At 40.0% G+C, this 18,609-nt stretch overlaps 1 protein-coding gene across 1 annotated transcript in view; it reads right to left on the bottom strand.

Annotated features, from left to right (window-relative positions):
- The window catches only part of NUFIP1 (nuclear FMR1 interacting protein 1), a 51,351-nt gene that overhangs the window by 15,643 nt on the left and 17,099 nt on the right, over window positions 1-18,609 (bottom strand). Inside the window, exons 6-8 of the mRNA XM_074191708.1 lie at window positions 14,264-14,356; window positions 8,140-8,396; window positions 2,832-2,948 (exon numbers count right to left, since the gene is read on the bottom strand). Of these exons, the coding sequence (XP_074047809.1) occupies window positions 2,832-2,948; window positions 8,140-8,396; window positions 14,264-14,356 (467 nt within the window). The remainder of the gene's footprint in view (window positions 1-2,831; window positions 2,949-8,139; window positions 8,397-14,263; window positions 14,357-18,609) is intronic.

The raw sequence follows: 18,609 nt of genomic DNA, 5'->3' as shown, positions 1-18,609 counted from the left end.
ATCTGCTCCATTAGACTTTAAGTTCCTTGAAGGAAGGAACTGTCTTTTCTTCTGTATGCTTCCCAAGCCTTTAGCATAATGTCTAGGACATAGCTGGGGGATTGATAAAGTATTTACCAATTGATTGAAGACATTAGTCTCATTTCTGAGATATTTCTAGTCTTCTTTCCATAAAACCTATAGAGAACAAATGTGGAAGAAAGGTACAGATACTCTCACCATGGACTCAATTCTCCTTTTCTGTAAAGAAGGGAGCTAGCATTAGATATTGGTGATCCCAAGAGAAGGGGCTCCTCTTCCCCACTTCTATCTTTGCAAGGAACCCAGCTGGTAGTGTACCTGGGCAACAGCTGAGAACAGTTTTTTTCTTTCTGAATATAGATCCTGTTGTATTGAATAAATGTGGCAACCTGGTATCACATTTAGCATATCAAATGGATTTTCATGGTCCTCATGGGCCCCAAAAGAAGCCTTCCCTGGCTCTGTACCTTTGTGCTTTGCTAGGCCAGGAAGGACAAGATGAGAAAAAAGGCGAATAGAGGGTGAGTTCCAAAGCGGCTTGTGACAATTACACCTGATCGGTTGGGAAGAAAGAGTTTCACAGCCACCAAAGAATTAGGTCACTCATTGCTTCCTCTCCCTCCTTCCCACTTCAAACACTGGTCCCATTATCGTAAACCAGATGCACACAAGACAGATCAAAGTTTCCTGCTGCAGATATTAAAGTGCAGAAGATTATAAGTACCTCTGGGCCTTTCGTGATTTCTGCAGTCTCCTAATTTAGTGCTATATTCCTATCTGCCCTTCATCCTTCCATTCCAATTTTAATTCTGGGTCCGTGAGGTTTCTTCCTACTTTACTCAAAATTCTTTTATTTATGCTTTTTCTAATAGTGATGGTCTCAAAAATGGAACCGTTGAATACAAAGATACTAAAGATACTGTATAAAATAGAAGAAAACGTTCTATTAGTAATACTACATGTTTTTATGGGTTCAGTAAACCTGAGGACAGCTTTCTTTACTATCACCTATCATAAATAGAGCTGATAAGAAAAGAAATCCAAGATATTATGTTTAATGAAGCACTTTACTTTCACATTAGTATACTGGAAACAAGAGTAACTAAGTCTTTGTTCTTTGTGAAGGGAACAAGGAAGCCAATCATCCAAGGGAGTTCCTATTAGATTAAAAACAGAATGGTGAAATTTCAACTTAACTGGTTGAAAATAATACAATTTTGAATGTTCATAATACACTGAATAACATTTTTTTCCTTTTTCTTTTCTTTAACCAGATCTATGCTTTCACCTTAATATATGGAATTTCCTCTGCCAATACAGATTGGCACTTTCTCTGCAACTCAATCTTAAGACAGTTGACTAAAGAAATTAAATAAATTGTGCAAGTTCACAAAGCCTGGAGGTATCAGGGTGGGTACTGACCCTGGGTCTTCCTGTTGAATGTCAGTTTTCTATCTACTTGGGCTGCTTCTCTAAATATCTTCTTTTATAATGGAAAACTCTTTCCTGATCATCTTCAAGTCCCAAAATACCTAAAGCAAGACTCTAGCCCAATCAACTCTAAAAATGTTATCAGCTCTGTAAAGGGGTTTTGCCAAAGATCATTTTCAATAGGTTTCAAAGTTTTCATCAACCTCTCTCTAACTTCATTCAGAGCCTCTTTTCATGGCACAAACCTATACTTTCAGACTCTAAAACTCTCATCTTCATCATAGCTCCTCCAACAGCCCTTCTAAATCATCTTGTCACAAGAGGAAAAAAACCTACAAATTCCTCTATGATCTGGTTGGAGCCTGACCTCTGCTGCTGTAGAAATCTGAACATTACCAAAATGAAGCCTCAGGGTTCGCATAGCATTCTAACATCCACATGATCTGGTTCAGATCAACAGTCCTTTTGGGGGAAGGAAATAAGCATTTACATAGTGCCTACTATTTGCCAGGGTCCTAAAGGCTTTACAAATATCTCATCTGAGTTTCACAACAACCTTAGGAGGCAGAATATTTACAGATAAGGAAACAGAGGCAAACAGATTAAGTGAAGTCCTCTTGTATCTAAGAAGCAATTACCAGTTTCTCAAAGACTTTCATAAACTTTAGTTTAAGCTACACTTCATGATCTCATCCCCAAAGGCTAAGAATTTATGCTTCACATTCCTGACTTTTCTAGAATGACTCACTTCTAAATAAAAGATCTCTCCCATTTCGAAGGGCATATGCTTTGCTGAAAACGAATGAAGCAGAGCCAAGTCTGCTTAGTGGTTTCCACCACTCAGCCTGCCAACCTTTGCAGGCAGGCCAGCACCCAATGTGAAGAATTTCCCTCCACCCATGAAAGGTGCTGTGCATTTTAAAGGGTCCTTCAGGCTGGTTCCCGAGTCCCGAGTACCCTCCCAAGGAGGTAAGGAAAGGGAATAGAGAAAATAAATGATTCTCTGCTATAATGTTCAGCATTCCCTTCATTTTTTTTTATTTCTCAGCTATCATTTTTAGCTCCTCCCCTCTTTTCTCTTTTTCTGCCTGGTCTTTATCTAATATATACACATTAGGCATCCAATATGTTTATGGTTGCACACAGAGATATAAATATAAGCTCAGCTCCTTCCTCCTCTAAGTCTATTCCCACCTTCCCCTCAGCCTCCAGTATTTTCTCTCTCTCTCTCCTATCTTTCATGCCAAATTAAAATGGAACCTTGAAAGTCAAAATAAAGGATGTGCAGCATAATATGAAAGGGATTTAATAAACAAATTTCATACTAGAAATTAAACTGCAGGAAAAAAATTTGATGCAATTAAGCTGCAAGGACTCACCCTCTGGCTCACTCTCTGACCCTGACATGTTCCCGTAGTTTGTCATCAGCAATCCCAGGGCTGATGTGACTTCCTTGGGGATGACAACATTTTCTGGCTTCTCTTCCTTGTCGGATTCTGGAAGAGAAGAAAAAACGACTTGAGCATCTTCTAAATTCCCATCAAGATGCTGGCTGGAATAGCTTAGCCAGCTTCAAAGAACACTGCATTGGGCCACCATCGAAAGTGCTTTGTAATTTAACTCAGCCATCAATAGAAGGCAATCCTGGTCTTGGTGTCTCTTAAAGACAAACTTCCAGAGGGACAACAAATTTCTCTTTGATTTATGCTCTTTATCAAATGGAAGGAAAAGAATACCATATACAACAGGATACCATATACAACTCAGGTATATCTCATATACTGAAGCTCCAAATAGGCTTTACTATTAATTACAAGTCAATCAAAAGATATGAGAAATATATTTAATCTTATCAATACCGGTCTCCCCACAATGTCCCAAACAAAAACACAATTCCAATCAAGTAATGCAGAAGAATTTCCATTTTAAAATTTAAAAAATTTGTTTAGAAGAAACCATAATATTTAACAATGCTATAAAGTAAAATGTCAGTCAAGAAATTTATGTTGAAATGAAGACATTCAGAGCTTTCCATATTCAGGACTTCTAAAGACTCTAGGCAAAAAGTAAAATTATTTGAAGGAACCAAACATGAGAATTCAGTTAATACTAAAGCTTCCATCAAAAGGTGAGGTGCCGGCACTGGGTCAAGCAGCAAGCCTCCATTTTGGCCTGGGTCAACAATGCCTGTATTACTTGTTGCCCTGAAAACATCCTTTTATATTTGTTCTGGACAACCAGAAAACATGAAGGCTGATGAAAGGTTTAAGCATAATCACTCACTTGTCTAAGATGGTGCCAACCTAATTCACTGGAGACACCACAAGCTTCAAGAGGGAGCAACTAATGGGAAAACTCAACTATATCAAGGAACAGAAGAATTCTATGACCTGCATGCTCTCCTGAATGGAAAAATGCAAAAGCCTTTGCCAGGTATAACTATTTCCTCCAGGATTCATGCTAAATACAATGTGCTCTCTTAATTTACTAAAGGGAAGTGAAAGAAAAATCTGCAGTTTGGAACATTAAAGAAATTCCACAGCTGTGATATGTATATAGATGGTTCCTGAGAAAATAATTACAAGCAAAGCTGAGATCTCAGATAGGGAGTAAAGGCCAACTGCAAAACCATCAGACTAGTACAGTGTTGGGTGTGGGGGAACAATATAAGGATAAAGTTTTAACTTTCCTATTCTCTCTTCCACTTCATTAGCACATGTCAGGAGGCTCATTACAGGTAACAGTCTCCCCCACTGCCCTGCTCCAGAGTTTACTTTATTTTAAAAATGTATATTTAAAGGGAAACAGTTATAGCATAATGGATAAAGAGCTGGCCTCTGGACCAAGGAAGTCCTATGTATGATGCGTATTGGCTGTGTGGCTCTGGGAAAGTTATTCAAAGACCATAAGTAGAAGAGAATGTATCTCCCTGTAGTGTAGATGGGTTTTCTCACCTGCAAGTTCTCAACATCAATAACTTTACAAACTAGTCCCTATTACTATATTTGAAAATTATAACCAATTGTCAACTTGTTTTATTTTTTGATAACTCTAAGACAACATAATTGATTTCTTTTGTAATCCTACACATTTGAGGCATTTTAAAACAGCATCTGACAAGGGAGTTCCATAGGCTTCACCAGACTGATTGCCAAAAGGGTCCACAATCCCAAAGAGGTTAAAAACTCCTCATAGAAACAGTAGTAATGAAAATATCCAGACACAGAAAACATTTTGAAAAATAAGAGTTCAGTGATTCTATGAAGAATCCCCAACACCCCCAAATGATAGGCATTTCCAGCAGAGCCAACAGTGAGCCTGGCCATAGAAGAGACCACCAGGCTACATCCCACAGACAAGAGTTTCTGACTTAAATGCCTAAGCCAGGGACAAAATGACTTCCCCTATGGCAGTTATCAAGGTAACTGAGAGGGAGATACAACTGTTTTTTCAGTTCCCTCTTTTCCCACTCAAACTTCTTATATAGCAAAGGCCTAAGAAGAAGAGTCAAATTAGAAGGTTCAAGTTTCTTTTCACAGGTATTCAAGTTCTAATTAACCCCCCCATCCAAGGGTGCAAGCCAGAAGGCACAAAACCTTGATGCAGCAAAAAAAGTCTCAATCCAAAAACTGAGGTCAGAGAAATGAGCAAAGAGAAAAAAATAACAAGAATAAGAAACTTTTCCATACAACAAAGCCATATTGTCTATAGAAGCTCAAGACATAACCCCAGGAGAAAGACAACTTCACAATAAGCCTCAAGAGTAGAGGGAGGAAATGATGAAAAAAAAATTTTCTAATAAAAAATGTAAAAAATAGGAAACATGACCCAATTATCTTATTTTTCTGATGAGAAAATTGAGACCCAGAAAGACTAGCTAAGTGACTTTGTTCAATCACATAGGTAGAAGTAACTGAGATGTGTTTCAAAACTAGATAAGTCGGTCAGTTAACAAGTAAATTTAGCAAACTTAACTAGATGCAAATGGCACTGGTCCCTAGCTTTCAATCCTGGCCCCCATCTAATGGGGCCAACAGCATGGAAACAACTATAGAAGATACAAACAATGTAAATGGAATGTCATCTCAGAGAAGACACTATCCAGGAAGGAAGTGGAAAGGTCTCTGGTGGAAGGTGGGAGTCAAGTGAAGTCTTAAAGGAATCCAAGAAAATGAGGAGCTAAGAGCTGAAGAGGGAGAGCATTCCAGGCAATGCAAATGGTCTATCCTTATGAAGAGAGCATCAAATGACATGGAGGAAAGGTCTATGGCCCGTGGCTACTCAATTCTACATCAATGACTAATTGCTTTTCTTCTACCTCAGATAGGAAACCAATAATAATATTCCAAAGTTATCTTATGGGGTTATGATGAGCTAAAAAGACAGGAAGGAAAGATGGAAGAATGGAATGAAGAAATAATGGAAGGATGGAAAAATGGAAGGAAGGAATTGAGGAAAGAAGGAAGGAAAAGTAAAACTGAGTAACTGTGAGTCATCCAATCTGACCAGTTGGCTGAGATACCATATGTGGGAATATAAAAATATAATTCTGTCAGGGGATCAAAAGACTGTAAACTACACTGCCCACATGACAAATTTGGGAAATCCTTATGACAAGAATTTAACAATTTGGTATTCAAAAGGACTTCATTGGAAACAGCATTTTTCATAGTTGATATTTGATATCCATTCCACCAAGAACACTTAGTGGGAGGATAAAACAACAGCAAACCCACCAATGTGGTTTAGCTCTTACTTCAAAGGATTCCTGATTCCATCAGGGTGAGCGTTATCTCCACCAGGGGACTGCAAGCCCTTCTTGTCTCAGTGGCCAAGGCCAGCCTCCTGATGATAGGCCTCTCTGAACTCAGTTCTCAGAAGACAATGTACAGCTGGGCTTGTACCCAAAACCTATTAAGTTAGGTAGGGCTGCCGGAGTTTATGCTCCTCTAGAGTAGCCTTTGAGATTGACAATCATTTCTACAACACAGTGAAGCAGGAGTTTTATGGAATGTGGTCTAATCTAAGTCTAAATTCAACAAATTTGCTTTGCATATAGGAGCTAGATTAAAAGTTTAGAGAATGCATTGATTTTTCACCTTTCAAGGAAAAAAATGGGCAAGAGAGTACTGGTTCCCAGACTCAGATCAAGATTCATCTTTGGATCAACAAGGTTCTAGAACAAAGGTGCCAAGACACCACACCAGAGGGTGGCTAGACATGATGAAAATATATTTGGGAAATGTTTAACAAAAAAAAAAAAAAATACAAAATTCAAAGTCAACCTGCTGTCTTTCCTTTTCCTTTTCTGATGCCACTGGTCTAAAAAGCATCTTTCAGGATTCTAGGAAAGGCTCAAAATGGGAGATGACTATGCCTAGAGAGTACACTCTCTGCATTCCACAAAAGCTGGATGGTCAGGTTGCCAGCAAACTCACCTATGCCCCCCACCCATCCCAAGCCTGACCCATTCAAGCATCTAGGGAACAGAGTCCACACTCAGTTTAGAGGCACTTTCAAAGAGGTTTCCCCATGCTACCCAAGTTCAGAGCTATCTGTTCAGTGCTTTCTCCTTCTTCTCCTTTCAAATCACTGTGATACTATGAATGTGCATAAGTGGAAATAAAGAAATGCACTTCAGAGTGAGATCTGGCCAAAAACATAATGAAAATGTTCACCATAATGAAAAATGCTAAGCACTCCATTAGCAAAGAGATTTGGTCAGGCTCTGATCCCAGAGCAATATATTCTTTAAAGTATCATCTGAGGACAAATACCTCTAGGTGATCAGAATACTGGTCCAAGCTGTGGGCATGAATGTCCTTCTCAGAGTCTGAGCATAAGTTCTCAATCTGGTCAATTAGGAAAGAGCCTGGGAAGGGCAGGAGTATTAGGAGATTTCATCTTGAGTGACTTCATTCTGCTCTGGTCAAACAGCACTAGACAGAGTCGCCTTGATGCTTGCTGCCATCGATGGTCATTTGAATACCAACTGCATTATACCATGGTCTCTTGTTCCTGAACCAAAGGGTAGAAAGCACTGGAACAATGCAAGGTCAAGAACAAAAAGTGTCTTGCGGAAAGCTCAATTCTTTTGGGGGGCCAGTACCACTTGATAGGAGGCTCTTCTGAATCTGAATCTGATTGGGCCTTCCCTGTAACTTCCATTCCCTAGACCCTAATTCTACTCTCTGGAGTGAGGTATAACTGAATCCCTCAGTCCTTCCAAGATCTGGGCTAAGATTTCCTAGATCTGTCAATAATCTCCTGGAATCCACCCAGGTGTCAGCTTTCAGAAAGTGAACTTCTGTATTCAGAGGGGTGGGGCTCCCAGAGACCAGCATCTAGCTGGGGAAGGGTTGAACTATCTGTAGCATATAAATGAAATGAAATGAAATACCAATACTTTTGTAAGAAATGACAAAAGAGATTATTTCAGAGATTTCTGGTAAATATGGTCTGAAGAGGAATGAAGTGTGAAGAAACCCAAAATAATCCTTTACACAATGACCAAGTGCCATTTTCAGAGGATCTGACCTAAATCAGGCCATCTCCTTCCTAACAGAGAGGTGGGTGATGGACTCAAGGTGCAGCAAGAACCATAAACATTTGGACTGCAGGTGTGAGGGGGGTGAGAGGAGATGGAAATAGCACTGATGACATCCCACATTTCCCCTGGATCCTCACCAGCCTCACTGTCAGCCAGCACACCCAGAGGATCCACATCCTTCTGGTAGATCCCAGTCTGGGCCATACACCGCTTTTCTGCAAGAGAACTGCCTGGAAGAGGGCCAGAAGAACCACCTGCAGCTGTGTCTTCACCCATCTCTGGCATTTTCCGGCCACCATGCCACTTCTGCCACTTCTGCCACTTCCTGTGCTTCCCACGTTGTTGCTTCCCAGCTGCTTCATTTTGAGGCTGTTTCCACTTCTTCTGCATCTTTCTATAGGTAAGAAATATGAAACTTAATTTTGCTTTAACTCTCATCTGATACCCCATCTCTGTAAGAATGTAAGTCCCCCAAAAGCAGGGACCTTGGCTTACCTAAACTTTCTCTCTTCAGCCCAGAACTCTGCACAGAATTTAGACAATGATATTCTCAAGAAAATAAGAGTTGGAAACAAAATCTTTTAAAAAAATGAAAAGGCAGAAGAAATGGAGAGGTCATTGCCAACCCCACAATGCCAAGTTATTTTAAACTGTTTTCTGAGCACAAGTAAGACAGATGTTAAGAGACAGATTAATGAAATTCAATGCATTGAACATGAAGTGTTTACTACATGAAGCACATGCTGGGCCAGGATTTACAAAGTTTATGACATAACATTCCTTGTCCTCACAGATTTTAGAGTCTAGTAAAAAAAAATAACTGTTCTTGTTATGACCTCCCTTTAAGAACAAAACCTATAGTTTACTGAAACAAGCAAATAAAACCAATCAAACAATCAAAAAGACACTGGAAACATAATAAAGTGTCACAACTCAAGTTGTTTGCCATAAGGCCTAAGAATCCCTGTGCAATTTTTAAAATATTTTATTAACATTTTATTTGTTTTCCTATTATATACAATAGTAGTATCTATCTTTTTTTGTAAGGTTTTGAATTTTACAATTTACACACACACACACACAAACAGAAAGCAGTCTGATAGTCTTTACATTGTTTCCATGCTGCACAGTTGATTGAAACTGAATGTGTCATAAAGAGTAAACTAAGAGTAAAAATAACTCCCCCCACCCACCCCAAGAAGATGAGAAACCTCAAGAATAGAGAGAGAAAAAAAAATGTACTTCTGACTGTGTTCAGATTTCAATAGCTCTGTCTCTGGGGTGAGTTGCTTTCTTTATCATAAGTCCACCAGAGAAGTTGCTGCAATATTTTTCCCCCATTTGTTATTACTAGCTGTATTTCCCTCCACTCTATTCCTCCCCACTCTTATTTATTCTATTCTTTCTCTTTCATCCTGGCCCTGTCCAAAAGTGTGTTGTATCTCAGTACCCTCTCCCTCGATCTTCCCTCTCTTCTATTACCTATTCCCCCCCTTCCCTCCCCCCCATTTCCCTTTATCCCATCCCTTTCTTCTCATTTTTCTCTAGGGCAAGATAGATTTCATAGCCTATTAAATGTGTATGTTATTTCCTCTCCGAGCCATTTCTGATGAGAATGCAGGCTCACTCATTCCCCTTTGCCTTCTCCATTCCACTCCATTGAAAAAGCTTTTTCTTGACTCTTATGTGAAATTTCTTAGCTTCCTCTTTTACCTTCCTTTTTCACCCATTGACTCCATCTTTTTACTATATTATACCATTGCTGTATATATATACATACATACATACACACACACACACACACACAAATATATTCCTTCTAACAGTTCTTATAAATGAGAAAGTTCATATGAGCTATCAGTATCTTCTTCCCATGCAGGAATACAAACAGTTCAATATCATTAAGTTCCTCAGAGTTAGTCCTTCTCTTCCACCCCCTCTATGGTTCACCAGAGTCCTGTACTTGGAGATCAAACTCTCTGTTCAGCTCTGGTTGTTTTCACTGAAAGTCCATCTTTTCCCCTAAAAGAGGATGTTCAGTTTGTTGATTCTTGGTTGTAAAGCAAGATCTTTTGCCTTCCAGAATATCATATTCCAATCCCCATGAGCCCTTAATGTAGATGCTGCCAGATCCTATGTAATCGTGACTATGGAGCCATGGTAGTTGAATTGTTTATTTCTGGCAGCTTTTAGAATTTTCTCTTTGATTTGGGAGTTTTGGAATTTGACTATAATATTCCTGGAAGTTTTTATTTTGGGATCTCTTTCAGGAGGTAACAGGTGATTTCTCTCAATTTCTATTTTACCCTCAACTTCTAGGATCTCAGGGCAATTTTGCTGTATGATCCCTGAAAGTATAGTCTTTACCTGTGCAATTTTTTTTGACTGTATCCATTGATACTGATGCCATGCTATAAGCCTTCCTTTTCAGAACCCCAACCAGTCGCAAAAAGAACCAACAGTATTTCCCTGTCACAAACTGTAACAATCCTGTGGAGAAAGTGAGAGGAAACCAGTACTAGAGAAACATAAATACATACCCTCTTCACTGGGAGAAGGTACTTATAAACGAAACAGGCCCCCTTCCCAGTGGAATCTATTGGCCTCTCAGTATGAGAGCACTCAACCTGAGATTTATCATTGGAGAAGTCCAACAGTCTCCCTGAGGATTATACTCTTCCCTACCTGCCCCAGGAACTTGTGCCTGAATGCTGGCTACCTGAAGCCTGCACTGTGCCCACTCAGTCCCATCTGCTCCTCACAACCTCAGGCTCTTGCTCCCTGGTCCCAGAGGAGTCACTCCTGCTATAGAAACTGAAGGCTGGGGCTGTACCACCGGCAGAGCCCCACTGATGATCTCTTCTTATATTCACTGGTCTATGTCTCGAGGGCCAATCTTTAGTTCCTCTGGGTTGAAGACTACCAATGGCTGGTGTAGACATGACTCAAGGCTACCAACCCAGAAGATTCATTCACCCTGGGGTCACCAAATACACAAGATTGTGACAAATGAAAGTTGATCTTGATCTTAAGCAGCTCCCATTCTGTTGATACATCATCACCAGGAGAGGCCAAAGCTAGCACCATCTTCTTCCCAACCACGCCAAATTTCAAGACCTTCAGAGAGGACTCAGAATGAGCCGGGTGCATCTCATCTAACATAGCCTCCATTCCCATTCCATCACCACTGGACCTAACTGGGGAAGGTTGAGAAACTCATGTGAAGCACTGGATGGGATGCACGCACAGATAACTGCAAGCCCCACAGCTTAGTCTCACACATCTAGATCCCGTCAGCTCAGAAAACCACCTCCTCCTCCTCTGGGGGTGAATGGACACATGAGCAAAGAGAACTCTGCTCACAAGGCATAGGGCCTTGGCAGAAAACTCCTCATGGCCCACTCTCCCCTGATCTTTCTGCTTCTTTTTTTTATGTATTACCTTCCCCTAAGACACTTGTCCCTTGAGGGTCTGTCTTTTACCTTTGCATCCCAGTGCTTCCTTAGCAAGAGTCAGCACAAAGGCTCAGATAACTGACTGATTAGTAAACTGTAAAATAATTCCTCCTATCTTCTAGCTCCTGATACACTCTCATCCCAATCTAGTTCCCTCTCATGTTCTTGCTCTCAGCAGCCTGTCCACTAATTCATAAGCTGGTATATGAGAATTAAAATGTTAGCTATATAAATCTAACTGCTTAAATCTGCATCTTTAATGTCCATGGAGTTATAAAAACTGATCTTTTAAAAATAAAGAATGTAAAAGAGGAAAGGAGGCCCACAGAATCACAGATTGGCAGAGAAATGCAATTTGGAGGTAAGTCATATCTCTTCATATTAGAGAGCGAAAAGCCTGAAGCCACAGTCAGAGTGTGAACTGACCATAAGCAATCTACCTGCACAATTCACGCCCTTGCAAGTCTAAAGAGACTATACTTCTGGGGAGCTCAGTGGTTCAGCATCCTGAGAGGAAGGAAGGAGCTGACAATCATCAGGTCACCTTTCCCCATCCCATTGTGATGAAGACCCCCACTTCAAAAGGACTGGTTTCCTGTAACCAATATCTTGATACTTATGAGGAACTAGAAAATTGAAGAAAATAAACTATATATTTAGGGCTTATCTTGAAACAGTAAGGTTGATGTTCATAGATGACTTTATGGAATAAATCTCATTACATGACTGATAGTAATGGGAACACAGAGCAGGTTACAGAAAGCCACAGGGTAAATACCAAGAAGTCTTATAGAAAAAGAGTTCAAATTCATTGCTGATTTCTTTCTAGACTCAGTCTTCAAAGTACATGATTCATATCTTTAATTTCTTAAAATCTAAATCTTTAAATATGAACAATTCACTACTAGAGTAACAAAAGCACACGATGAATTTTTCCTACCCTAATTCATCAATAAATTGCTAAATAAATATAATAAATTGCTAAATTCTCCAACTACAGAATCTTCATTCCCCCCCCCCCAATCCATTAAGCAGACTCAAATTAGTTGAAAATGGCAGGGTGAGCTGATGGTGCTTCCTTGAGATAAAAACATGATCCATCAGGTGTAAGATCATCACACTAAGCACCAAGACTAAAAACCTGCCACCATACACTCAAACACATTGAGTTACACTATGTCTTGCTTTTAAAGTCAATCTTTGAAACTCAATATTTGGAACACTTTACAGTAGCAGAAACTGAATATGAAGAATTTCCTAAATGACTGGTTCCAGTTACTACACATGAAAGAGGTCTACTAGCACCACTACAATTACTACCTCCACTATTACTACAGGCTAGTACTTACACTGCACTTTAAAGTCTGTGAAGTGTTTTAGAAAAATGATCTCATTTGATCTCACCATTTTACAGATGAGGAATCTGAGGCAGAAAAGTGCCTGAGGTCACCTTAGAATTCAGATCTGTCAGACTCTGGGTCCAGGGCTCTTTCCACTACCCCTCCAGCTGCCTATCACTTAAGCAAGACCTCTCTCTGGAAGATGGAAGGGGTGAACTAGATCTCTCCCTCCCCACAAAAGTCACTTCCAATTTCAGATCTAGGATATTTAGACTATGAACAGAAATAGTTAGCCTGGCACGGATGGCAGGAATCAAATTCTTGATATTTTCTAATTATCTAAGGATCAGGAAGTCATTGACCCACTGGAAGATTCATAATCTTCAAAACCGTTATTTAATTATGTAATTTTGCTATCTCTTATACTTTATTTTTCTTCCTTATTAAGGATATGATTTCTCTCTCATTACATTCAAGTGAGATCAGTGTATGCCATGGAAACAATGTAAAGATGAACAGACTGCATTCTGTGGTTGTGGGGGGAGGGAAGCAAGAATAGGGAAAAATTTGTAAAACTCAAAATAAATAAAATCTTTCTAGATGAAAAAAAAAGATTCATTGTCTTCATCATCTATAAAATGAGAATCATAGATGTGGTAGGGGATATCCACTTCACAGGGTCACTGTAATACTCATATGAGATGGTGTAAAGCACTTGGTACAATGACCCCGCATCATTTCACAAAAGGCAGCAGTCCAGAGCAGGCTATGGACTCAGAAAGAGCTCAATTTAAGTCCAGTGGCTGTGTGACCAGCACCAGAGTCCTTTGCAGCTCTCAAGGATGCTAAATCACAATTAGTTACTGATTTGCATTAGGGTAGGGCACTTCCAGGCCAAATGTTCTTCATGAGAATGAAAGCATATATCTCACTTAAAATTCTACAACCCAAGACCATATTTCATAATCCTTCTGTTTTTTACTAATGACCAAATAAGGTGGACTGGGTTCATTGAATGCACTTACCTGAAATGGCCATGCCAATGGAAAAACTTATTTTTAAAAAACAAAACAAAACAGTAAATTAAGAATAAGATCTCAGTAGTTTCAGGGAAAAAGTTGTAAGAAAAATAATGGCAAAAATGGATGTATGATATCACTTAGTTCAGTCAACAGGACACTTACCTGACTGAAAGGCTCCTCCACCCCATAAACACTAATTTTTTTTTTAAATTAAGGAAGCTCTAAGAAACCTTTCTGGCATCCAAATCTGCCATTCTTGCCAAGAACAAAGATGTAACCATTTTTGAGTCAGAAAGGAAAGTTCCAAGAGCAAGGACTAGAGAGCACTTGGCACCTGGGAATGTTATGCTTATTGTTTATAAATACATTCTGTTAAAATAAGCAGCAAGAGAATACAAGGAAGCCAAAGGGATTGAACAACTTGCTTACCAGAAGAAAACTTACCCAAACTGTGTAGTTGTCAATACTTCTCCTCTCTGCTCTTTCTCCTCTTGCAACAATTTCTTCTTTTCAATATTGGCCCGGGTTGGAAAGTTTCTACAAAAGAATTCAAATCATTTTTAAAAGTTTTTCAATGTACACAGTTGAACCACTATGAAATTTCTATATTTAATTATCATTCATTTAAATTAGAGAGGGCTAGGTGATTAAGTCACAGGCTTTTCATTTCTTCAGAAAAAATACCGTTCAGTTGTTTTTCAGTCATGTCTGACACATCATGGCTCCATTTGGGGTTTTCTTGGCAAAGGTTCTGAAGTGGTTTGCCATTTCCTTCTCCAGCTCACTTTATAAATGAAGAAACTGAGGCAAACAGGGTTAAGTGACTTGCTAATATATGTCTGAGGCAGGATTTGAATTCAGGAAGATGAATCTTCCTGACCACAAGTCCAGGACTCCTCTATCCAATGGACTCCTTGAGTTATTGTAAGAAGAAAGTAGCAAGTATATGTTTTCCACAGAATACTTTCACAAGCTCCTGAAGCAAGGAGAAACTAAAAACTGTAAATTTGTGAGTTTAGTCTCTTTATCTGAAATGTTGGAGATATCTTTAGGAGGCAGTGGTGTTAAAACCTTGCCTGAATAACCTTCCATGATAAAGGGCAGAACTGGTAGACAAATAAAAGACAGTAATATTGATCGTGACTTTGATGAGGATTTCAATGCTGCCACACAAGTCAAACTGGACAAATATGGCAGCATATAACCATGGAGAGGGTGAAGGTCTAACATGGTAATACAATAAGCTATCAATAAAAAAAAAAAGTATGAATCTAAAGGGAGATCTAACAAGTAGTGTTTGAAAGATGTGGTCCTGGGTCTGGTTAAATATTTGCTTTATATTAATAGAAAAGTATAACCTTTATTTAAAGTTGTATATTTTTATTGTCATGTTACTATATAAAAGCTTTCTCTTCATTTCAAACTCTGCTGACATTGTCTATTGTCTCTTTCTTTTGCCACCTCTGACAAAGTAGTCAATCTTTGAATACATACTCTTGATTCCACTCCCCTATATTCTCCAGTATACCATATCTTGAATTAACCCATTTTTCTCATGAATTTTTAGCTTCGCCTTCTCTATGGTTCCTTCCCTACAGTTTTTAAACAGGCCCAGTCTCTGATCCTTAGAAAACCTATACTAAACTCAACCACTGTCTCAAGTTCTTATCCTTTTTCAGTATACTTGCTGCCTTCACTTCCTCTCCTCTCACTCTCTCATCAACCCTCTGCAATCTGATTCTCAAACATCACTCTCTCTCTAAAGTCATATGGCATATCTGATAATCTTTCCTCAAATGGTTTTTCTCAGTCTTCATTACCTATCTGCTATATACTGGTGGACCACCTTTTCCCCTGCAAACTCTCTTCATTCTGGGTTTTTCTAATACTGTTCGCTCCTTGTTCTCCACTTACCAGTCCAACTCCTTCTTTACTAGGTCATTCATATCCCACCTTTTAACTGTGGGCAATCCCTGAGGTCTCATCCTAAACCCTCTTCCTCTCTATTCTCTTAGCAGCTCTCCAGGGTATAATGATCACCTCCATGACTTACAGATATAGAAAGACCAACCTGGATAAGTGATAATGGATGATAGGTACAGATGGATTATGATAAATCATAAAGATGATGATAGGCATATAGACAGACAGACAAATGGACAAGGGTATGCAGATGATAGAGATGATGGGTAGACAGAGATGGATAGGTGATAAATGAAAGGGAGATAAATTAATAGAAAGCTCAGGCACCAAATCACCTTGTTTTCAACTACTTTGTATATATTTATGTGTCCACTTTCAATTGAGAATTATCCATTCACATGTTGTTGACCCTATTAGAATGGAAGCTCTTTGAGGGGAGGAATTTTCTCAACTCTTCATCCTCATAAGTACAGCATTTAGCCCAATGTAGTCTGTCTGTTTACTTGATTGATTGTTTAAATTTGCAGATGACAAGAATCTAGATGATATGCAGCAGTTTGGACCCAGGGATGGAGGATTAGAAAATGGTACAGAAGAAATAGCATTGTTCATTGGAAAATGGTCAGAAATAAAACAAGAAATACATTTCAGTAAGTAAAATTTAGGGAGATTTATTTGGGTTAAGAAAAAACAAATTAAGCATATGCAAGATGCGGTTTACAAATCAAGAGACCGAAGGCACCTCAGAAACTAATCTCATTCTTTCATTCAAAAGTAGGAATCTGCAGAGGTTACATGGCAGTGACTTGACCAGTCACAAGGACAGTCAAATTAGAAGCAGAATATGAACCCAGATCCTGTCCTTTAGAGCTGGTGCTATTCCCACTGTACCACACTGCCACCAAGTGGGCTGACTGGTTATAGACAAGAATGAGAGAAAGCGATTCTGGGGTCATGATGGAGAGGGAAAGATGTCCATGAACCAACCATACAAACGGAAGCTTTAAAAAACAATAAAACCAGGACTTAAAACATCCTCAATTTACACAATCATCTTAGGGCCTTTCCAGATGGCTTTTGAGTCAATTTTTTGGGAACCTGGAACATGCCTTCTTACAGAAGCAACATCATGTAAGATTCTCAGACGAGCGGAAGGAAGGAAGGAAATAAACTATCACACAGTAACTTAAGTACAATCCTCACTAACACTGTTATGAATCCCAGCCATTCCACATAGCAGTACTCGTACAAGACAATGTAGCTACAGGTCCAAGCTGGGGCCCACAGAGAATCATCATCTCTCTTCTCTGGCTGAAAGCACCAATGCCTAGGGTACAGCGGGCAGTGAACAGTCAAGGTCAAGGGCTCCCTCAGCACATGGGCTTAGAAGCTGAATGGTACAAGGGCCTGCTGTCTGTGACAGGGATCGGTCTTGCTGCAGTCACCATCTATGCTTCTGCTCAGGACTGCCCTCCTTTCCTGGGCCCTGCCCAATAGAAAGCAGTCCTAGTGCTTCTTCTTTAGGACCAAGCACACAGAGCTTTTGAAGTTTTCTGACTTAGGCTTAAGGCAGGGCCTTACGGCACTTGATACCAGACCTCCAGCACCCAAGTTGATGAGCCTCAATGGGGCCCAGCACTGCGCTCCCCGAACTAGAGAGGAATGTGAAAAGCTCCGAGAGGATTCAGAACAGACCTGTGAAGAAAAGCCAAGGAACTGCAAGTCCCCAGCTGGTGAAAGGAAAAGCTGCACGGTGTCAACAAAGGCTTTTTTTAGAGAGGATGGGTACCGGCTGTTCTCCATCTGAAGACAAACTATGCAGAAGACAAACTATGCAGAAGAGACTGATGAGGTGAGATGAAAGCTTCCCCACCAGTCCCACACTGTCTAGACATGCAGATCCGGGGCCACTCGCCTCCCTTCCCATCCAGAAATGCACACAGCTTCTCCTATCCATTTCCAAAGGTCCGAGTCCCAAGAAGGTGACTTTGAGATGACTGCTTCACTGTGCATCCACCATCTGTATGCTGCTGTCTGCACCCTTTACATGAAGATGGAAGGATTAATGGTGGAAAACTGGAATGGTTGGTTCTTAAAGACTGAACAGATCAATCTCCTCTTTTTACAGAGGAGGAAACAAAGACACAGAAGTTAAGCCATCTGTCTAAGGTCAGGTAGATTTGGTGGGATTTGAGCCTAAATCCAGGGGTCTTTTTTCTCACATACCCCCATCCATACTCTGGGATCTTCACACAAGACGCGCCCCCCTCAGCTGGAGGTCTTTACTCTGGCTGTCCCCTGTGACCAGGATGTTCTCCCTCCTCCCCAGCCTCCTCCGTTGCTATCTCCAGTCCAGGATCTGCACACCCTGCTGGCCTGGAGCTCCCTAAGAACAGGGACTGTCTTACACAGTTCCTTGTGCTCCTAGTGCTTAGCGGCATCTAGTACACAGTGGACAGTTAATAAATGCTGCCTGACTAGCATTGCTCCTCTCTAATTGAGAGGAGATACTCCTATTGTTTTTATCAGTACATGTATATATTAGCTGTGGGCAAATGCTTTAGGATGATAATGGTGACAGACAAAAACTACAATGAGAAGATGCTAAGAGAGAAGGATTACTAATAGCATTAGAAAATACTCGGTTAGGTGGGTGGGAAGGGTGGCAGGAACACCTTCTTCTCTGGAGGTATTTCAGACCCTATCACCAGCAGAGTTTCAGCATAATCCTACTGATGGTCAAACAATGGCCTCACAAAACCCCTTCCACAGTCCTAAAAGTCTATAATAACAGCAATCTGGAAAATTAGTTCCTATTTCCTTCCAAATTTTATTCTTTTTTTTTATTTGCCCAGATGAGGCACAAT

The sequence above is a fragment of the Macrotis lagotis genome, chromosome 6 (genome assembly GCF_037893015.1).
Source record: "Macrotis lagotis isolate mMagLag1 chromosome 6, bilby.v1.9.chrom.fasta, whole genome shotgun sequence".
Taxonomy (NCBI): Eukaryota; Metazoa; Chordata; class Mammalia; order Peramelemorphia; family Peramelidae; genus Macrotis; species Macrotis lagotis.
The sequence above is the reverse complement of the archived record's forward strand: the minus strand, read 5'-3'. Positions and strand labels throughout refer to the sequence as shown.